This window comes from Pteropus vampyrus, unplaced genomic scaffold, assembly GCF_000151845.1.
Source record: "Pteropus vampyrus isolate Shadow unplaced genomic scaffold, Pvam_2.0 Scaffold208, whole genome shotgun sequence".
Taxonomy (NCBI): domain Eukaryota; kingdom Metazoa; phylum Chordata; class Mammalia; order Chiroptera; family Pteropodidae; genus Pteropus; species Pteropus vampyrus.
The window spans coordinates 195,626-219,551 of record NW_011888989.1 but is presented as its reverse complement, the minus strand read 5'-3'; the positions used below and the strand labels follow the sequence as shown (position 1 = coordinate 219,551).

The following is a 23,926-nucleotide window of genomic DNA, read 5'->3' as shown; positions in this document are numbered from 1 at the left end:
TTATAGTTTTGTTTGAAATCAGATTGCACAATACCTTCAACTTTATTCTTTTTTCTCAAGATTGCTGTGGCAATTCAGTCTTTTGTGGTTCCATATAAATTTTAGGACTATTTGTCCTAGTCCTGTGAAAAATGCCATTGGTATTTTGATAGGGATTGCATTGACTCTATAGATACTTTGGGTAGTATGGACATTTTATTGATTTTAATTCTTCCTATCCATTAGCATAGTATATGCTTCCATTTATTTGTACATTTTTTGATTTCTTTCTTCAATGTCTTATAAATTTCTAAGGACAGGTCTTTTACGTATGTGGTTGAAATTATATCTAGGTGTTTTACTTTTTTAATGCAATTATAAATGGGATTGTTTTCTTAATTTCTCTTTCTGATAGATCTTTATTGGTGTATAAAGATACAGTTGATTTCTAAATATTAATTTTGTATCCTGCTACTTAAATGAATTGTTATCATTCTAATAGTTTTTTTGGTGAACTTTTTGAGGTTCTCTCTATATATTATTATGTTATCTACAAATAATGACAGTTTAAAATCTTCCTTTCCAATCTGTATGCCTTTTATTTCTCTTTCCTGTCTGATTGCTGTGGCTAGGATTTTCAATACTATGTTGAGCAGAAGTGGTGAAAGTAGGCATCCTTGTATTTTTCCTGATCTTAAGGAAAATGCTTTTAATTTTTCACATTGAGTATGACACTAGCTGTAGGCTTATCATATATGGTCTTTCTTATGTTGAGATATGTTCCCTCTATCCCCACATTGCTGAGAATTTCTTTTTCATAAATGATGCTGAATTTTGTCAAATACTTTTTCTGCATCTGTTGTGATCATATAATCATATGATCATATGATTTTTATCTTTAAATATGTTAATGTGGTGTATCACATTAATTGATTTGTGGGTATTGAACAAAACTTGTATCCCAAGGATAAATCCCACTTGATCATGATCTATGATCTTTTTAATGTATTACTGAATTCTGTTGGCTAATATTTTATTGAAATTTTTTGCATATATGTTCATCAGGGACATTGACATGCATGCATACATATATATATATATATTTATTTATTTATTTATTTATTCATTCATTTATTTATTTTAATGTCCTAGTCTCGTTTGGGAATCAAGATAAAGGCAGCCTCTTAAAATGAGCTTGGGAGCTTTCTCTCCTCTTGAATTTTTTGAAATGGTTTGAGAAAAATAGATGTTAATTCTTTTGATGTTTGGTAAAATTCACTTGTGAAGCAATCTGGTCCTTGAGTTTGTTTGTAGAGATTTTTTTATGACTGATTCAATTTCATTAGTAGTAACCAGTCAATTCAGGTTTTCTGTTTCTACTTTACTCAGTCTTGGAAGACTGTATGCTTAGGAATGTATTCATTTCTTTCAGATTGTCCAATTTTCTGGCATATAATTGCTCATAGCATTTTTTTAAATCTTTTTTATTTTTTTGTATTTATGTGGTGTCAGTTGTCATTTCTCTTTCCTTTCTGGTTTTATTTATTGTTTCTCTCTCTCTCTTTTTTTTCTTGATGTGTTTGGTCAAAGGTTTATCACTGTTGTACATTTTTTCAATGAACCAGATCTTGATTTCACTGATCTTTTGTGTTGTTTATTTCTTTTAATTCTCTGTTTATTTCATTTATTTCCATTCTAATCTTTATTATTTTCTTTCTTCTACTCTATTCTTTTCTAGTTTTCCTAAATATATTTATTTAAGATTTTTCTTGTTTCTTGAGGTAGGCCTTTATTGCTATGAATTTCTCTCTTAGGACTGCTTTTGCTTTGTCTCTTAGATTTTGGATTGTTATGTTTTCATCTTCTATTGTTTCAAGGTGTCTTTATGTTTCTTCCTTGATCTCATTGTTAATCCATTCATTTATTGTTTAGTAGCATGTTATTTAACATCCATGTGATTGTGTGTTTTTCAGTTTTCTTCATGGAATTGACTTCTAGTTTCATCTCATTGTGGTCAGAGAACACTTGATATTTTCTCAGTATTCTTAAATTTATTGTGACTTGTTCTTGGCCTAACATGTGGTCTATCTTGGAAAATGTTCCATGTGTACTTGAAAAGAATGTATATTCTCCTGCTTTGTGGTGAAATATTCTAAATATATCAATTAAATCTTTCTGGTCTAATGTATCATATAAAGCTCCTATTTCTTTGTTGATTTTCTGTTTGGAAGATCTTTGCATTGGTGTCAGTAGGGTACCAAAGTCCCCTATTGTGAATGTATTATTGTCAATCTAACTCATTTTATTGGTCAATATTTGCTTTACATATTTATGTACTCCTATGTTGGGTGCATAAATGTTTACAAGCATTATATCTTCTTGTTGGATTGATCCATTTATTATTATGTAATGCCCTTCTTTGTCTCTTATTATAGACTTTTAAAGTCTTATTTTTCTGATATAAGCATTCCCACTCCAGCTTTTGTTCTGTTTCCATCTGCATGAATTATCTTTTTCCATTCTTTTACTTTCTGTGCACATTTTTTAATTTGAAGAGGTCTCTTATAGGCAGCATATATATGGGTCTTGTTTTCTTATCCATTTGGTTACCCTATGTCTTTTGATTGGAGCCTTTAATCCATTTACTTTTAAAGTAATTGTTGGTAGATGTGAAGTTATTGCCATTTTACTATTCATATTTTTATCTTTTCTTCTCCTTAAAGAGCTCTTTAACACTTTTTGTGATACTAATTTAGTGGTGATGAACTCCTTTAGCTTTCTTTTCTGGGAAGGTATTTATCTGTCCTTCAATTCTAAATGATAGTCTTGCTGGTTAGAGTAATTTTGGTTGTAGTTCCTTGCTTTAAATAATTCATGCCAACGCCTTCTGGCCTGCAAACTTTCTTTTGAGAAATCAGCTGACTGTTTTATTGGGCTCCCTTGTATGTAACTAACTACTTTTCTTTTGCTGCTTTTCATATTCCTTTTCTGTTTTTAACCTTTGTCGTTTTAATTATGATGTGTCTTGGTATTGGCCTCTTTGTATTTATCTTTTTTGGGGAGAGACTCTCTGCAATTCCTAGGCTTATATGTCTATTTCCTTTACCAGGTTATGAAAGTTTTCTGTTATTATTCTTTCAAACAGATTTTCAATTCCTTGTTCTATTATCCTTCTGATATTCCTATGATGTGAATGTTGGTATAATTGATGTTGTTCCAGACACCTCTTAAACTATCCTTATTTTTTAGATTATTATTATTATTTGTTTTGCTTTTACAATTAGGTGTTTTTTGCTTCTTTGTCTTTCACATTGCTGATTTGATCCTCTGCTTCATCTAATCTACTGTTGATTCTGTATAATGTATTCTTCATTTATCTTATTGTATGCTTCATTTCTAACTGATTCTTTTTGCTTTCTATTTTGTTTTCATCTTTTCCATCTCTTTATTAAAGTTCTCACTGAGTTCATCTGTTCTTCCCCTTCTTTCATTGAGCTTCCTTATAAGCAGTGTTTTGAAGTCTGCATCTAGATTGCTTGTCTTTATTTCATTTAGTTTTTTTTTTTTTCTAGAGCTTTGTTCTATTCTGTCGTTTCGGACATGTTTCCTTGCCTCTTCATTTTGGCTTCCTTTCAGTATTTGTTTCTCTGTGTTACATAGATTTGCCGCATCTCTTAATCTTGGCAGAATGCCTTATATAGTAGTTTTCTGGTGGAGCCCACGGATGCAGTCTCCCTGGTCTCCTGAGCTGGGTGTTCCAAAGTGTTTCTTGTGTGGGTTGTATGTGCCCTCCTCTTGTAGCTGAGACTTAATTGCTGTTAGCACATCAGTGGGTCAGATTGACTGTCAGGCTAACTAGCTTTGAGGACTGGCCATGACTTCAGTGGACAAGCTGTTGTGTGTAAACTAACCCCACAGAGTGAGATTTGCTATAGCAGAATTCTGATTTCTGATGAGTCCACTTTCTGGGTGCGTTGTTTATGGAGCTAATTGTTTCATACTCTGATATGGTCTGAAGCTGATTATCACATTCATTGGTTCTGGGGCTACATTGCAGGCCCATGTCATCCACTGCCTGTGTCTAGCCTGATGTTCCCGGTAGGATCTACAAAGTTAACTGTGTTTGGAAGCTGATGTGCTGGGCTTTGAGGCACCTGGGAAAGTCTATGCTGTGAACAGAGGCCGGTTGCTGTTAGTGCTGGGCTGGGGACTACTTAGCCCTAACTACAGGCCAGCCACTGCTTATTTACAGCTTGTGGACTCCTCAGAGATTTTAAGGAAGTCTGCATGATGGGCTGAGGCCAGCTATTTATGAGTAACAGTCGCTGAAATAGGTTCCAGCCTATGCATGAATTGGGTGGGCTTGGTTCTCTGGGAATCACCAGGGTAAGTGAGTTTGATGGAGACTCAGATTTGACACCTGCCTGCACCTGCAGGCTGGGTTGGAGGAGGGCTTAGCAAAAGAAAATGGTGCCCATCTGCTGGTTCTTTGGGGGAGGGCAAAACAAAAGGGAAAAATGATGTCTTTAGGCACTTAAATCCCAAAAGAGTTGCCCCTCCAGCCTTTGTCCTGAAGCCAGACAATTTGATTTTTCCCTGTATGTCCCAGGTGCTTTTTGAGCTGCTGCCCTAGTACTGTAGCTCAGAGTGAATAAGTCAGTAAGTAAGTACATGTGCAGTCTATTTAACAAGAATGCCTGGGTTTACAGCAGCCCTCTGCCTTATTGGAACAGAATTCCTCCTGATTTTCATGGCTAGATGTTGTGTAAATTCCTCTTCCCAGCACTGATGGTCTAGGCTGGAAAACTCAGTGTGAGTTGGGACTGCTTGCTCCTGAGGGGGACCACAGCCACAGAGATATCCCTCTCGATTCTCAACCACCACACATGGATGTGAGACCAGCACATTTCATGTCTCCACCCGTCCTACCAGTCCTGATGTGGCTTTTTCTTTATATCCTTAGTTATAGAAGTTTCATTTAGCTAGTCTTCAGGTAGTTCTTAAGGGTGATTGTTCTACAATTTAATTTTAATTTTAATGTAATTGTGGGAGGAGGCAAGCACAGCATTAACCTACTCTGCCATCTTGACTGGAAGTCTAAACATCATAAACATTTATGCATTTGATAATCACAGTCAACATCTACAAAGTATAAAACTTACAGAAGTGAAGGTAGAGATAGATAAATTAAAATTTAAAATTTAAAAATATTGCTAGTAATTTTAATACCCATTTAAAAAATGGAAGAACAAATTTAAAAAATCAGAATATACAATATGAGAGAGAGAGAGAGAAAGAATGAGAGAAGTGTAATCTTTGCTTTTTGAGGTGCCTTGTAAACTGAAATTTGTACTTTACCACTGTTATCTCAGTTGTTATGAAACTATGCAAAGTGAGGACATGGCCACAGTATGCATATGTTTCAGTTAACACACGAGATAGATAGATAGACACATACATACATACATACATACATACATACATACATACATGTAGATATAGATGTTTATATATACATTTTCTCTATATAAAATATTCTTTATCTCCAGCTAGATGATAGATAAGATAGATAGATAGATCCCTATTCACAACTAAAATACACATTCTTTTTGACCATACATTGAGTATTTACAAACACTGAGCAGGTTTAGGTCACTGAAGAAGACTCAAAACATTCCAAAGAACCAATTTTATACATATCATAATTGCTAACCTCACACAGATGGAGCAACCTAGAAGATACAAAAGAAAATATATGTCCCCAGGCACCAACCTATTGGGGGTACTTCAGAGATGACATTTTAGAGAATTTTTAATTTTGCTCTGAATTATCTCTTGATTTGCTGAAGTTTGAATGCATGAGTATACTTACTTTATGTTTTAAATAGCTCAGCAAATTATAACATGGCATAAAGATAGTATGTTATAGCATAGTATGATAATTATATAATTTATTAAAATTCTAAATTAATAAGCCAACTAATTTTGCAAATTATGAGCACATTATGCCACTTTATGTATTCAATTATAGTTTCATGGTTCTAATTGTATATTTAGTTCATGTTTAGGCCATTTTAATAAGGTCTGTTTCCCAACACAGTCAAAGGAATGGCTGTTTTTAAAAATTTATAATCTTGAAGAGAATTTTAATATATTAAATTTTACATTAATATTGGAATGTAAAATGAAGAGGTCAAAAATACTTGAATATATAAGTTCTCATTAATTTAGCATTCTAATGACCAGAGGTATTAATTGTATTCTTCAATTTATGTATCCTAACACAATTATATAATACTGTTCCCTTAGTGTAGGTAAGCCATGGGCATTGCTGAATCTTTAACCATAAGTACGGGATTCATAAACACTTAGATTTCACTTGTCAAAGTCAAATAGGCATTACTGAATAAATAATTGCAAAACTGTTTCCTGAAAATGCTGATTTCCAGCTAATTTTCCCCTACGTACTTTTTTTTTAAACCAAATCATAAGCTTGTGCCTATTTACTGACATTTTAAATATCTTTCCAGGTCCTTATTGGTTTGGTAAAAAGCTTTTATCTATAATGTACAATTAAAACAATTGAGTACACACTAACAGTCAAGCCAGGCTTCATTCAGCCTGGCAATGATGGGAATTTGCCATGATGCATTCTGAGAACAGAGCTACCTGACAAATTAAATCAAGACACAATGTATTGCTCAAGAGTCAGTAAACACACAGGATCTCATTAATTCTGCTCAATGATCCTGAGAAGAACATTGTAATTTTTTTCCTCTCTATTTTGGAGATAAGGAACCCGAAGCTCTGATGACAGCTCTGATGATAGTTCGTCAGTGGGACAAAACCAGGTAAAGTTGTCACTGAAACCACATGATCTTTTCCTATTCTATGCTGCTAGGAGAGAGAATCCTTCATCACTCTCATATAGTTCACAAAGCACTTGATAAATGATGGCAAACAAATGCAATTTCACTGTTATAATAATAAGAAAACTATTATTATTATCCCATCACTGGATTCCTGGCTAAGGACATCATTGATGACTTGGTGACAGTGTCAGTGTGTAAGGCCACACGTCCCCCTATACATATCTTACTCTCTATGGGAGAAGAAAAGTGATGTTTGCCTGGAGAGCTCTAAAGTTTAGAGCTGAAAGCATCACAAACCTGGGCTCACATGGACATTTAGGTTGTCCACTGATGTGGAATGGCTCATACCTGATATTGCACTGGAATGTGAAGAGATGTTCCAATAGTCATTATAGGGTCTGCTGCCAGAGAGTAGGCAGCTATGTGGCCTTGGGAGACATTGAATTGGTTGTGAAATAACAGATTAGATGAAATCACCACCTCTAAAATTAATTTCATAATTTCAAATTTATGAGATTAGATAAAATCACTACTTCTATGATCTGGTTTTTGGCAAGGCACTGCAAATCTGACAGATATGTTACAAAAGACCTATGAATTATGAACTTTTAAGATTCAAAGATAATTTCGGATTGCGAAATTATTTTTGAAATGTTATGCCTCCCAAGCGTTGTCATTTTGCATTAAATAACATTACAGTTATCTATGTGTGGCTACCATGAGAAGAACAAACTGTCAAATTCAGATATGATGAGCTGTATTTACTTCTGTCTCAGTAAAAGTGTCATATTAACACCAGATCTTATTCATTCACGGAGTTTCATGACAATACTGCTGACTACCCTTCTTCCCTCTCTCATCTTCTTTGTAGGCTCCCAGTTTTTGTTCCACCTCTCCAACATTCTGCATCTCCTTTTTTGAGTTCCTTCTCTGCCTCTCTTTGACAGTTTTCTGGTGTACTCTTTCCATGCAATCCACAAGTGACCTTATCTACTCTCAAAGTACCAGTTACCCCAAGTCTATACCCCTGTCCCAGATGTAGGGCTGAGCTCCAGCTTCATCCATTCCATCACCATGGATGAGTGTCCTTCAGATGCCTACTTCCATCCTCCTCATGCTCCTTTTCTAGCTGTTATCTGACCTGGGGAATGGATGACATTGACACTCACCACTGCAGAAAGGAACATCTGTAAAGAATTGATTCAAAACTAGATCTCAAGCCAAAACCCTAATTGCTTAAGGTGGTAAATAAGTAACACTTATAATTAAAATAGGGATAGGTAGGAGGGGGACTATGGCAAAACTGAAGAATGTAGGCCAGTCTAAAGGGGTAAGCTAATGCTTAACTCCAGCTGACCTGAGCCATATACATTTACAAGCCCGGTCTGACAAACTGAAGGCTTTTATGAAGGAAGATTGGAATTAAGATATTCATGTGAAAACTCTACATTTTTAAATGTGATAACCAATCAAATTTAAAACAATATGGACTGAACAAAATATGCTTGGTGGTCTATTATTTTGCAAGCTCTGTAGTAGATCAATGGTATCCAAACACTTTTATTCAAGAACTATTTTTAAAGCAAATTAAATTTTCCTGTTTAGTAGTCCAATTTAGCTAGTGATCACTATTTGTAAAAATCTCAAAAATTATGTTTCTCCATCTTTATAATAATATGTGTATTATAAATACACTAACCAAACTGATTGCAAAACCTTCAAGATAGCCAAAAATATTTCCTTAAAAGCTATTCAGATCAGATGCCCTGTATTTTATCATAAAAACAGTCCCAGTTGTAAAATATTCATAACAATCATTAGTTTCTGTGATATTCAATGATGTTAAATCTAGAATTGCATTTCTGAATGTGTAAATGTTTTATTGCGCAGACTGAATACAGAAGGCCTGGCCTCTGTTGAACTTGATACCTGACTCTAGTGGTCCCTCTTCACTTGCTGATTTGCAGTGTAATTGAGTCAATTTTCACCACATCTGATTCTATCACGTAAAATAGATGAAACATGTTTTTCATATAACTTTAATTTTGTAATTTCAGATTTATGTTCTCCAGCACCATGAACTTGTGTAGTCATTTTCCTTTTAGTCATCATACTATTCCTTAGCCTGTGGTATGCTTGCATTCACTGTCTATAGTGAAAGAAGTAACACAAAGCAATAAGAATGTTGAAAGAGAAAGTGAAAAAGGGGCCTATAATCATGTTAAAAACAACAGTGAAATTAACTCTACATAGACGTGCAAATGGTAATGATGTTTGTGTTCAACCACTCCTCACCCTACTACTTTATGATTTTCTTCCATTGAATAGAGACACCAACAGAAGCCTTAGTGTGTGGTCTTCAGTGTGTTAAAATTTGGTGAATAACACATTTGATTGCAAATTGTGCATTTTAATTAAATTATAGAGTTTACTGAAATATTAAAGCATACATAAGAGTGAATTATGAACTTGTATACTTGTTGAATGCCCAAACCACATTCCTAAGACCATAATATCTGTGGCACACTGTTAGCTGGTCTAAGTGCTATTCTACTCACCAATGAGATACATTCCGATCCAGTCTCCAGCATCCACTTCCTCCTTTATATCCCAGTGAATAACCAAGTCTTGCGAGTGCCCTATGGAGTAGTAGGAGCTGCTGACCATGAGAGTGGAGCGGCTGTCTGAGGTGACCAGGTCGGTGTCACTGGTGGAGCGGGGGATGGTGACAGTGCCATGGGGGCCCGTCCTGATAGCCATGCTGTGGAACTGGCTGGGGTTGTAGCTGTGACGGAGAGGCTCCTTGCAACGGCGTCGGTTCTGGGAGTTTCTAGATGGAGATGCCATGGCGGCCAGGCCCAAAAACCTGTTCTGGTACAGATTCTGTGGGGGCAAATAGACAATCAGAAGGGGTGGGAGATGCTAGCTATAATGTCACTAATTTCATAGGAAATGAAGAATGTGCATAGAGAAAGGAGTGAGTGAGTGAGAAGCCCCCTAGAAAGATTTGAAACACATGCTGTGCCTCTGGGTTCACACGGAAAAGGCAGGAATAAAAATATGAGCTCATCAAGGGGCCATGCATCTCCAGCTTTGTTGTAGCCTACCTCTCTCAGCTACCTCTAGCCTGCTTGGTATTAGAAAGCCTGTATGTGTGCAGAATGGTCCTGAGGGTGTGATTGCCCCCAAAGTGAAATCTCTTGAGTTCTCCAGCATCAATACAATTGAATCCAATTTTATCTTTATTCAGAGTAAGTGATGGTTATTATCACTAAATATTTTAGTGATCCCTGCAGCTTTCAAGACACTACACATAGCTCTGAATCAGAAGTGGTCCCTGCTGGGTGAGGTGGTGATTCCCAGCACCAGTCTACTCTAGATTATATAAGTCTATTTAGCAGTAATTTAGGCTTGTACTTTTTCAATCTTCCAGGACCAGGGCACTTGTAAAAAGTCCATTAACCTGAATAAAGCCCAGTGTTTTCATTCTGAGTTTCAGTCCTTCATGATCATGTAGCTTGCATTTTCATTCATCATTTGAGTTTCTTGTTAGGAATTACTCTGACCTCACTGGTAGTAACCATGGAATTACTATAGGCAGAAAAGCCAGACTTCAGAAAGCATCTCAGTACACTACTGGTACTATATGTCTTATTTTAAAAATATACTTGTCACTGCATTTTGAAAACTGAATGAAAACAGATGGACCATGGTGTTGCCTGGAAACCAGTCCTCCTCTAAGGAACATAGGTAAAGCCTTAAACCCAAGAAGCATTAATAATCCACCCACCTCACAGTCACCCTGGCTCTTCTGGGAAGTTCAGAGAGGATCTCTGTAATCTAACCAGTGTCCTGGGCACTTTGTTCAGAGATCTTTGTAAAATCTGCCCCCCACAAAAAAATAAAGACTGCTGTTAGAGAACACTTCTTCAGCTTGCATATACTTTGCAAGGAGTGATAATGTTTTACAATATTATTATGGAGATTAAAAGCTACTTGGAATTAAAAACCAAAGTCAAGTATATGAGTTAGACCAAACCATATTCAAGTTTGCTGAAGCATCAATCACCTTCTAAGATGTGACTCCCTAAAAAATTTATATAACCTTTCTAGACCTCAGTTTCCTGATCTATAAATGGGTTGTCAGAATTTAATGAGATAAGGAAAATTAAGCTCTTATCAAAGTGAGTGCTCAATAAATAAAAAGCTGCTACTAAAATACTAGTAAACTAGTATTACTTTAGTAAGAAAGCCTCACTGAAATGTAGGTCCTGGGCAGTTAGCCAGGCTCACTCACTGGCCAAGTATCCCCTCACCTCAACACCAGAGCCCTCATACTGAGGATCATTCTGAAGTAGTCTTGGCCCTCTACTGTTCCTTACAAAATTAAAATTGCAAATGTATTTGTAATGATGCCCTATACACTATTATTTTTTTGCAGGGGCCTCCCTTTATTTGTAAGTTTTGTGCTTGAGTAGGAAATGTTTGCATTGATGTTGAAAAGAATGAGAGATAGATTTTTATCCATGTACTGTCAGTCAGGGCCTCAAAAAAAGATTAAAGAGTGCTTTTCTTCTGTTGAAGATATTTCTGCTGTGGTATTTTTACCAGAATTCCCTGGAAATCATTTAGCACTCCTGAAACTATTTGTCAAATCACATCAGTGATCACTGGCCACATGGTAAGAATAATTAGTTAAGGGAGATATTGTCAGTAATTTACTAGAATGAAATAGTGACATTTGCCTGGAATAAGAAGGGCAGCCTCAAGCTGTTTCTTGAAAACCATGCTCTTCTGGTCCCCCACCCTATCTTTGCCCACATTCTCCCCATTTATATTTGTAGGCAGTATTCGTATTTTGAAATTATGCTTTACCATCAAACTTATTGTGAACTTTCTTTGCATCCTTTCCTGTTCTCAAGAGAATGAGCCTTTCTGCTCCATGATCCCACAGGAGTCCCATTTCCCTGTAAGGATTTTTATTGTGTTATTGCTAGTTGTCCTGTTCATGCTCATCTCTATGCTGTGAAGACCTCGAGGCCAGTGTTCCTTCATCTTTTATATGCCCCTGGACCTGGCAGAACTACTAGCATTAAAAAAACCCTCAAAACTTTAATTAATATAATTTATTTTATTCAATTATGCCCCTTCTTTTTCTAAAAAGGGTTTAAGGTGGCTATTAGAAGTAGATAAAATACAGAAAAACATGGTAAGTTAGTAGTAGATGGTGCAGAGAGAAAAGAAAATATGGAGACACAAAGTTATGTGAGAAAAAGGTAACATAAAACTATATTCACCGCATTCTAAGGGGTGTTACTATTAAAGACTCACAACAGCTGCTTCCTGAATGCAGCAAGTGGATAGTTGATTCCTGACCAGTAATTCCTTTGTGGCCATGTTGCCCCCAGGCATTCACAAGTGTTCTAGTTTACACTATAGATTCATCTGTTGACAGAAGCAATTTAATCATTCTCTCTTCACACCTGAAGATGGGAGATAGATGAGAATCTGTCCTGTTTTTAAAAAGTTCTGGATAAACAACCTCTCTTCTTAGACAATGATTCTAATATTTAACAAACTCTCGATTCTTCCTAATCTCTGAGGCAAATCTGATTTACAGAAACCATGCTTCTCCTTCCTCTCTGCAAAGTGAAGTGGCTCCCCATTCTCTGAGGAGAAAGTTAACTGGTATCATTAAATTGCTCCCAGTTTTTTCTTTATCCCATCAAATAATTCAAGTGCCTATTATCTCCTCTTACATTTGTGATAGCCAATATGACACTAATAAGAAAATTCTGAGAACGTTTGTAAAAGTTTTAGTAATATTGTAATAGTAATCTTTTCCTAATAATTAGTTGTAATCAAGGGTCCCTAGTTAGGGCTATGTTAAGCATAAATTTTAATTGACCTGTGAGAAAAAGTGGGTCCACTGAAAATATCTGATCACATTGTATCCTACTTCACAGAAAGTAAGATTGCATTTGCTGGCTTGTTTCCTATCTGTAGCAGAGGATCCAACAATGATGTTTTATTTATTTGTTTTCCTTTCTAACTTAAATAATCGCAATTGTTGAAATGTTTTGGATTAAGTGATACGTTGTTGGATTTTCTAAAAAATTTTGACACAGGACTTCTGTGTTTAATGTTTCAAAATATTCTTTTCAACACAGTATGTTAGCAAAAACTGTAGAGATAAAATCTTAAAATCGTAAAAGCAAAAAATATCTCCTAGGAAAGGAATATATTATATTATGCATTATTTTTATTTTAAAGAACAAGGGAGACAAATGATTCTGCTGTGTCAATTTCTAACTGACAAGATCATTAATAGGTTTTTGGTTTTGGAATATAAAACTGCGAGTGAGTGCCATCTCAGAAATAAAAAGAAAGCAAACAAAGGCATATCTATAATAGAAAAAATGATTCTTAAAAATTGCCCCTACACTAAGAAATCAAAAACTGTTAGTGAAATCACAGACTCTGAAGGAAACTTTGTTAAAGTATACAAGATGAGGTTTGTGAGGAGAAAAAGGGATAATGGTAGTCAGGCTCCTTCCCATATCCGTAGCTAACTCGAAGCAAAAGAAACTCAGCACTTCTCTCCTTATGTAACCATGTGCCCAGTATGAGTGCTCAGGTTCCCATCATCTGGCAGTGTGCCACTATTGCTTAACCTGTGTGTAAAAGGTGCCGCCACCATGCGAAGGTGTGCCATGCCCTTGCTGGATAATGCTGTCGCCCTTTGAGGTGGGCTGTAACATTTCTGGAATAAAGAGCTATGTCTCAGTTGCCTAGGGCTCCTCAAATTTTCTTCCAATTGCCGGAGTCTCTTACCTCTTACCTTGGAACTGTGACTCTACAACAATACAAGGGTATAGAAACTGGCATTATTTAGTTGGAAGAAAGAGCATAATAATTTTTGAGGTCATGAACAGATTTTATTTTGAGCACACAGATGCCTGAAACTTTTATTATCCTGTACTTAGCTCTAGTTATGCCATCAGCAGGATGATAAAACTTTTTAAAAAGTTATATATAACATCTCTTTCTACAATGTATTTGATCAAATTTACAACAAAAGAAATATACAAAGAAATAAGGAATTAGAAAAACAGATAGAAAACAGGAAGTAACAACAAGAAACAGGATAATATTCATTATGAGCATATACTCTATGAAAGGTACTTGATATATTATTTCGTTAAAACCCTGTCATATATCGTTATTCCTGTTTTAGTGAGAAACACAGCTTAGAACTGTTAATGAACATTTCCAAGATCACACCTCTTGCAGCAGGAAATGGTGATTTGAGGCTATTCAGTGTAATTAGAAGTAGGAGCTTTTACCATTCTTAAGTACTCTCTCCAAATTTTAACATGGACTCATACAGTTGCAGTAATTGAGATTTAGATATTTCTCCAAGCTTCTTAGCAGCCAAGAGGATAAAGGAAAGTACAGTATTCATGATTTTTTTCTCCCTCCATATTCTTAATAAAATCTATCATTTTAGACTTTATGTAGGGAACACCTCATGATGTGGAACAATATGTTAAAAGACTTTTTTTTTTTTGGTATATCACAAATGTAGTAGCTGATTGCTTGTAAAAGCTTTGACAAAAGCCAAAGTCATAATATAAAGAGAGTCTATTAAGGACTGAATGAATATGTTTAGCTGTGTTGCCCTTGACCACTTTCAAATGTCCTCTTGACTTATTCTGCCCTTATGCCTCAAACTTTCTGCTCTCAACTCAGAGCCTGTTCTCAATTTTTCATCTCCCTCTGGCTTTGATGCAGATAAATCAGAGGCTAACTGACATGTTCTATCTGCAACTGCCTTCCTTACTTGTTAACTTCTTAAGGAGGCAGGCACCAAGGGAGTACAGCACAATTGTTGCCTAGCTCCTTTAGGTCTCAATTTCCAGCTAAAGTAGTGCCTAACTAGAATGTAGCAGATGCTCAGTAAATGTTTTGTTGAATGAATGGTGAATGCATGGGTAATGTGGGTTGGGTATATCTGCCTCCTGTGTCTCAGAGCCATGAGATGCTGCTCTCCTTCTGGAGCTCAGGAACACTTCTCAATGCCTATTTTGTGTAAAACACAAGTCTTGGTACCCAAAATCCCCCAAGTTTCTGGTTCCTGAATGACACTGGTAAGAAGGGCGAGTTGAGGCAAGATTAAATACTGCCCCTGGGTCCTCTTTTGTTCTACTTCTTGAGATTTGAGTCCTGCCTGTACATTCATATGTATGCTGATTGTGTGTGATTAAGGTCATGTGTCAGAGGTGGGTATGAGGAGCTGAGGTGGCCTTAACCCATCAGATGGCCGAATACCTCAGGGAGAGGAAAGGCGGCTATAATACCACCATCTCTATCCTACACTTTAGCTCCTCAGCACCCATTCCTAAACTTGTGCTTCAAAACTGTGCTTTAAAGCCATGTTTTGAAAAGCTTTTTTGTATGTTGGCTATTGTGCAGAAAAATGTTGCAGAATTACATAAACTGAATTGTATGGGCTCCTTTTCTTTGAAGAAGAAATAGAATCCTACACATTGTCATCTGAAAGAGAACATTAGGCAGAGAAAACTTTAATAAGAAAATTGAGCCAAGCCAGGGAATATCCATATAGGAAGTCATAATTTAAAAAAACTAGAGACTTGTTAAAATGACAGTCAAACACACTATTTTAGGAACACATAAAGCTATCACTTGTGAAAATAATCCAACAATAGGTTTAAGGAACAACTCCCACTCTTCCTCTGCAGCCCCACTGATGATAGCAGAGGGAAGGAAGACTTTGCTCCTTGTTGTCAGATGCCATTCTTTCTCCTCATACTTAAGAGGGGCGGTCTGGCCATTCTTTATTCGGTACGTACCTTTTGCCACTTTGGTTAAGTCTGGAATTTCTTGGTGCAACTCAAGAATGAAGTTATTGAAAATTGGGCAGTTTGTATGGCCAGAAAAATGGGCAAGGGGCTGTGGGCGAGAAAAGAGAAGAATGTAGGAGACAAAAAGGGCCTTCTCATATTTAGGAAAAATTTCTGACCTTCCTAGCATCTCCTTCTGATTTACATAGACAGGAAAGTAGGAAAAGTCATTCAAAGTAATATTCTTCTGTGTGTGTGTGTGTGTGTGTGTGTGTGTGTGTGTGTGTGTGTGTGGTTGTATGAGAGAAAGAGAGAGTCTGAGAGAGAAGCAAAGACAGAGAGACTGAGAATGAATGAGAGTGCACAGATGTGAAAAGTTTTCTGTTTTTTTTTTTCTTTTCAATATTAGACAGATCTGTTTTTTCCTCAAGAGAGTTCCACCATGATGGAAATTTGAAAAGTTCCTTCTGACACACTCAAGAGTGACATATGTGTTTTATCTCCCATGACCACAGTGATGCTCCAGCCAGGTCATGGCACTCAAGCTCCAGGGACCCTGCTTACCAATCGGTAGCCACCTGGAAACAGAGGGAAGAAGAGTAGCTGGCTGCATGGTGCCTGCATCCTCCTCCTAGCTTCCAGCACTGAGAAGCTGTGAGAAATATCTTGACCACCAGCTCCTACTCTCCAAGAAGGGCAGCTGCCTGCTATGAACATGGCAAGCAAGAGGTAGAGTCATGACCGGAACCCAAGTCCCAGTGGCTTTCCTCTCTTAGGAAGGAGCATCAATCTTGTGGAGAATGTGAGACACAGTATATTTCCCTCCTCTATTCATGATCCTGTTCAGATTTCCCAGCTAATAAGCAATGTGGATAGGCAATGATTATAGTTCTAAAAAGTACATTTCAGTAGGAGTTAATACTCAAATACATTCTTATTTGTGGTGGAGGTTTGTAGATGCTCTTTTATAAATTCTTACATTCTCTGGGAGGTTGAAGCCAGCATAGTTGGCTGAAGTTTTTAAGTAAACCATTTTTAGTTTCCTTTTTTCTTTAGCCCATTAAATGAGCAAACGCTTATTGAATACTTAGTATGTACTTAGTAGTGTCTATACTGTGCTAAGTATTGAGCATGGATATAGAGGTGAACTTAACAGTGCTTCTTCCCTCACAGAGCATTGTGCTGCAGACAGACATTTCAGCAGTCAACTTTGACAAAATGATAAAGGCAATGACAGGAGAAGTAGACAAGGTCTCCTGTAAGAGAGAGAGATGCTGGGAATGCCTTTGCAGATGGGGAAACAGTGATGCTGTATTTGGAAGGAGGAGTAAGAAGGTCACCAGCAGGGCAAAGGCAGAGGGAAATCTAATATAAGCAAAAGGAACTCCAGCTTTACAGAAAAGCATGGTGTGCCTCCAGATTCAGCAGAGCTCCTCCCAGCTGCCTGTCAGAGAGTGTCAAGAGGGATAGTTGGAAGTGTGGGAGGAAGGTCTCTCATGCCATGTCAATGCGTAGGATCTCCCTCCTTGGAGGAATGGTAATCATAGAAGATTTTTGGTTTGGGGAATAATACAATCTGTTCACCCTGCAGCAATGAGGAGGAGAGCGAGGGGCAAGCTTCATAAGCCAAATGGTCCTTTAAATCTAAACCCACAGTGCCATCTGCAGTGTAGTCCTTAAGTCTCACTGTGGGAGGAGAAAAGGTCAAGAGACAAGGTATGGCCTAGGTCTTTGAAGTGGTGTGTAAATAAAGGGGAATCTGAAGGTACAGTCATGGAGACCACAGATGGCACCACATGTAGCCTGTTTTCACTGGGACCTTATGGCCATTGCATTCATTCAGGAATACAGCAGTGTCAGGCACCATGCAGCCACTAAGGCAAACCATACTTATGTTTAATTTTGTTATTATGGGATTTTGCATCACTTAATAGCATGTGTCTCAGCATACTTTGCTCCTCAGAATTAATAAGGAGAAGTAAATTTCAGTATCTTTTCAGGCTTCATTTGCAAAGGTTGACCAACGCACATCAATAAGGAGTAAATTAGACTGACTTTGTGGAACATATTGAATTTGTAATTTTATCTTACCATATAATGCAGTATGAAGGCTATCCTTCACCATTGTATAGCAAAGTAATGTTGCCAGTGGTGTACTAGAGCTAATTAAGATGTAAGTTAAACACATCTGATCATGTACAATGCGATCTGTACCACACTAGGGATAAAGCATGTACTGTGTGGGCTAGATAATATCCAGTGGTGAGAAAGATATGTAAACAAATACAGTTGACCCTTGAACAATATGGGTTTGAACTGCATGAGTCCACTTATGTGCAAAGTTTTTCCAATAAATATAATTGGCCCTTTGTATCTGTGGATTTGCCTCTGTGAAACCATGGACTGAAGACAGTATTTTCCATTCCCAACTGCGGATTCCCAACCACAGGTTGAAAATACTGTCAATCTGCAGTTGGTTTAATTCACAGATGTAAAGGGCTGACTGTAGATTCAAAAGTTATATGCAAATTTTCCACAGCACAGAGGTCGGTACCCCTAACCTCCACATTATTCAAGGATCACTAATTTCAATATGTGGTGACAAACAAGTTAAAGGGATTTAAAGGATAGGAAAATAACTACTTATTTTTGTCTGAAACTTTAGGAAGAAGTGGAAAATTTGTACATTAGGCAGAGGGAACATATACAAAGGCATGAAAGTTGTAAAGACTGCCCATATGTGTTCAAGGGACAAGAGGAAGACCAATGCATCTGAAGCAGAGGATGCATGGGGCAGGAGCAGCAGTGAGGAATGAAGCTTGAGCAGAAACAAAACCAATTTAAAGGCCATATGTGCTGAGGTAAGGAGAGAGGCATTTTTGTGGGGTTGGAGAGACTAAGTTCTTTGAAGATGGGGAGAGATCTAGTGGTGGGCTCACCTACACTGTGCTTTCACAAATGTTATACTGCTGAACATCTTCCTTCAGGAGCAACTTGACAATATTTCTGCCAAAGAACTAGGGTGGGTAGATAGATATGGCAAAGCTTTCACTTAAGTAGCATGGGAGGTCGTCAGCTCTGCTTTTTCAGATTATCTGTCAGGACAGAGAAAGGCACTATCTTGGACTGCAGCTCTAACAAAGATGCCATTATTAAGAACAGGAACCATAATTATCCATTATCAGTACATAGAACTGAAACAGCAGCAGTAGCACTTTCTGTCTGATAATAAATGCCCCAGGTGAACACATTCATATCTGATATAAATTCGATGTTAATACCTGGGGCCATTTTTGAAGGCAACTTAGAGCAGTGTTGAAGGGTAAAATATAAATAGCACTTGGCAATATAAATTCTGGTCTCTCTTGCCTTTCCGTTTTATATCTATTTCTCTACCTCCCTTGAGAAGTGACAAAACCAGTTCATATCTCAGATGTGGTTATAGGTAATAGATTTTTTTCCCCCAAGTTCCTTCTCTCTTATCACTATGTCCACTCCTGAGATATTTCTAGCCTCTGTCACTCAGTTCCAATTCTAGACATCACTAATTCTCTTAGCCATACCAAGTTGCACCCAGGCTATAATATGAGCACCAACAGATGGTTTAAATATAGAAATATCTGTTGGAAGAGAAGGAAATCAGATAGAACTGTTGCTATTAAAATAAAATTAGGCTTATTTTCAGTGATTTAAGAGAAAATGATTGGAACAGTCAAAATGATAGAGAAAAAAATCAACCCATAGTATCTCTATCAAATTCTTAACATATATTGAAGAGAGAAATGATGCAAGACCGGGGACAAAGTGTTATTTTTTAAGTAAACCATAATGAAATGGACAAGTATCTACTAGTGTGAGTCCCTTGTGGAAAATTCCAATAACATCAAGATATCCCCATGATTAAAACAAGCAAATCAGGTGACCTAGGTGGGTGCCCCGTTACTTTATTATCAGTTATTCATGGAAATGGTAAAAGGAAGGGAGTGTTCTATTTTGAAAACAGAACAGGATTTGTTATTCAGCTCTAATGGCATTGGGGAAATCAAGATTATGACTAAAGTGGATTCGGAGTGAGCATTCAGGCTGTGGTTATTCAGACATCTGGCTGCCAAGACTTCCCAAATGTAGGACCACCTAGGTGCAATGTCTTGCTGGGTTCTACAAAACCACAAAGAGAAAAAACAAAAACCAAAAAACAAAAAAAATACTTAGCTATCTCCTTTTAAACATGCTTTCATGACACTTGTCACTGAAATTCTTGAACATCTTCCACAAAATTCCCTTCTGAAATCTTTTTGATTTTTCAGAACTAAAGAGAAGGGGCAATCAATGGAGGCAGGTTGGTGACTTTGTACTCATGGACAAAAGCTACAGTCTGCTTGGGTTTTTAGACAGTATTTTCAGTTTTACAGACTAGAAAAAGAAAATGGTTTTCTCATCGTCTATCTTTTTTGCTTGGATGCCTGGGGCCATCATCTGAGCTTGTCTATAATGCAAAAAGGATGTAGCTACCACAGTGAAGTTACAAGCCCGAATGCTTCTCCCTCAATCCTCAGCCACAGAAAATCTTTTTTCAATAGTATAGTATAGGTTTACATTAAATACAATAAAAATACAAGTTAATTTAAATATCTATAGCAATTACCAGAAGGCAAACTAGATAATTATCATCTGGCCAAGACATTTTTCACTCCTTCAAGCCAGTCATAGATCTCAATGATATGGTAATATATTTAAGAGTACTCACTGCCATTTAAATTAGTTAAAAGGCTACCTACACCCAGACAAATAGAATTTCAGAAGTTTAATGATCTGTGTATTTTAGAAAATTTTTTTTTCCTTAGAGGCTTGAATTAATTATTTAGATAAAATTTCTAATTTTCTGTTTTATATTGTTTTATATTGCAAGCAGAAAATATCAGAGGTTAAAGTTTTGTATTCTTTCAGGGATTGATAGCTATAAGAGGATCATGGGTATTAGAAGCAGCAGTCACAGCCCTCACCTTCTGGAGTAGCAGCGACAGAGAACTCTCATCACAATGAGGTACCTGGATTGCCATTCAAACTGCTTGTTAGGCTCTTTTGCAAAACCCCAAGAGATAATGGTATTAGCCAAAAAAAAATGAGAAAATGAAGTAATTTGGATTTCTGAAAGGCTGTTCAAGATGAAATGTTAGTTCTGAGGAAACAAGAGCCACAGGTCCATGCTAATGAGTATTAAGTGCAAACATTTCCATGACCTTAGCTTTGCTCTTTGCAGAGCACAAATCTAATTTTTACCAGTACTGGGAAGATGGAGCATTCCATGTCAGTGCCTCAATTATGACCCACAGAGACCAACATTTTTCTCTTGCTTTGTTAATATTATTTAAAAGTCATTAGAGCCACATGTCAGAATGGCTTTGAACTACTAAGGGTGAATTTCCTAGACAATTTTCATTTATTTATTCATTCAGTCAACAAAAACATGTGTCAAACACTATAAAATGAACTGAAGTATAAGCTATGGCATCGGCCCTGGAAAGCCAGGACATGCTCATGTGAAAAATTAATAATAGCCCAAGATACTCTATAGAGTCTTACATACTCTATTACCAAAGTAAGAGGGGAAGAAACACAAATGCAGAGTGTAAGTAGATATTCTTGGTGCATGCCCAACCAGAACATAAAGGAACCAGGACAGATATGTTAAGTTCTATTCAATTTAGGTTTTTTTGCAAAATTGCTTCATCACTGTTTTCTAATAACTCTACTATATATATTTTGATTGGCTTATTATCAACGCACAAAAGAAGAATCCTTAGACCCAACCCTAATGCAGCTATCTCATACAACTAAAGGAAAACTTTACAGTCTTAGAATGTCCATCAAAATCTGGATAGCAATTTTCATTTCAACTATAGGGGAAGAGGAGACATGAAAGATTCTTTCTAGGACTGGTGACTGGAAAGCCCTGCAAAACATTTTGGTAGATTACTCCTTCTGAGTGTACCTAAATTATCTCTCTTGGCTGCCACTCTGAGCACTATCCCTATAGAATACTGGCCACTTACATTAAAGGGGAGACAGATTCCACATAGTCTTTACTTGGCAGAGTACAAAAACAACCTGAAAGATAACAAAAGCAATCTCTATAATTAACAGGTTTCTATCTGTGGATTAGAAAGTGTTAGAAATAATCAACTAAACAAAATTAACTGTGACATTTTGGCAAGGACTTGAATGCAAGAACTGATATGTGGCCTTGTTTTGATTATATATAATTCGATTCAACTTAACAAACATCCATTAAATACCTACGCTTTGCAAAGATTTGGGCTAGCTGCTGTTCAGGTTATGATCCTTGTTTATATAAGGCAAGAAAAGCTAAATGCATGAAATGAGAAAAAATTAAAAATAAAACAAATGGCCCTCGTTTCTGGAGATTCTAATTCGGTAGGCTGGGGTGGAGCAACTCTATTTTAACAGGCACCAGCTCAGTTTGGTTCTGGAGAGCAGGCAAGCACTCAGAGTGAGGACATTGTTGTCTCTAATGGGTGGTTGTCACAAAAAGCTGCAAAGAGCATATGGCCATTAGGATATTCCAACAATTGCATATTAAGTACCTTTAAGGTGTTGGTCAGATTTGGGCAAGTGCAAGACAGAGGAGGCCATTCCCATCCAGGAGCAGAGCTATTGAAGTCGCCAAGTATATCCTGAAGGCTACTACATCTTGAACAGTTTGTTTCTAAATGGACTCACCAGACTTAGTTCACATGTGGCCTCATTTATCAATTTAAAATGGTGCAAAGGGACCATAAATCTGAACAAGGACAAGCAAAAGCAGTGTGGGAAAGTCTGAACTTTCTGAGAGCACCAGTGGCAGAATAGTGTGACTACCATGCCCTAGCACATCTTCAGTTCAAATCATCCCAAGGGCGTCTTTAGCTGTGTTATTGACCTCAGAGTTGAACATTTGGGGATGTGTTTTGTAAGAACCAGGGGCCTCCCTCTCTCCACTGTTGCACACACTGCCACAGCCTTTCCTGAAGACAGGATAAGCCAGATTCTGCAAATTCCAAGGACCTGAAGAAGTCCAGAGTTGGGAGTTTGAGTGTAAAAAATAATTTAATTTTTCAAATACACAAAAATTAAATCAAATCATCCTAGACAAGACAAAGTTAAAGGAGTTCATCACCACCAAAGCAGTATTACAAGAAATGTTACAAACCTGCAGCTAACATCACTCTCAATAGGGAAAGGCTAAAGGGTTTTCCTTAAGATCAGGAACAAGACAAGGATGACCACTTTCACTACTCCTCTTCAACATTGTATTGGAAATCTTAGCCACAACAATAAGACAACAAAGAGAAATAAAAGGTATCCGGATTGGAAAGGAAGAAGTAAAACTTTCGTTATTTGCCAATGACATGATACTTACTACACATAGAGAACCCTAAAGGTTTCACCAAAAACCTGTTAGAACTGATCAATGAATTCAGTAAAGTAGTAGGATAAAAAATTAATATTCAGAAGTCAATGGCATTTTTATACATCAATAATGAACTTTCAGAAAGAGAAATTAAGAAAACAATCTCATTTAGGATTACACATTAAACAATAAAATACCTGGGAACCAAATTAACCAAGGAGGTAAAAGACTAGTTCTCAGAAAATGATGTCATTGAAAAAATAAAGAAGATACAAATAAATGGAAGCATATACCATGCTCATGGGTAGAAAGAATCAACATCGTTAAAATGGCCATACTATCCAAAGCAATCTATATATTCTATGCAATCCCTATCAAAATATCAATGTCATTTTTTAAAGAGCTAGAATAAATACTCCTAAAATGTATATGGGACCATAAAAGACCCCAAATAGCTATGGCAATCTTGAGAATGAAGAACAAAGTTGGAGGTATCGCACTACCTCATATCAAACTATACTACAAGTCTACAGTAATCAAAACAGCATGGTACTGGCATAAAAACAGATACATTGATCAATGGAACAAAATAGAGAGCCTTGAAGTAAATACACACCTATATGCTCACTTAATATATGTCAAAGGAAGTAAGAATATGCAATGGGGTAATGACATTCTCTTTAATAAATAGTGTTGGGAAAACTGGACAAATAAATGCAAAAGGAAAGAAAGAAAGAAAGGAAGAAAGAAAGAAAGAAAGAAAGAAAGAAAGAAAGAAAGAAAGAAAGAAAGAAAGAAAG

The 23,926-nt window shown here is 36.8% G+C and overlaps 1 protein-coding gene across 1 annotated transcript in view; it reads right to left on the bottom strand.

Annotated features, from left to right (window-relative positions):
* Nucleotides 1-23,926, bottom strand: part of HECW1 (HECT, C2 and WW domain containing E3 ubiquitin protein ligase 1) — a 483,256-nt gene that overhangs the window by 321,116 nt on the left and 138,214 nt on the right. Inside the window, exon 2 of the mRNA XM_011372467.2 lies at nucleotides 9,410-9,734. Within this exon, the coding sequence (XP_011370769.2) occupies nucleotides 9,410-9,734 (325 nt within the window). The remainder of the gene's footprint in view (nucleotides 1-9,409; nucleotides 9,735-23,926) is intronic.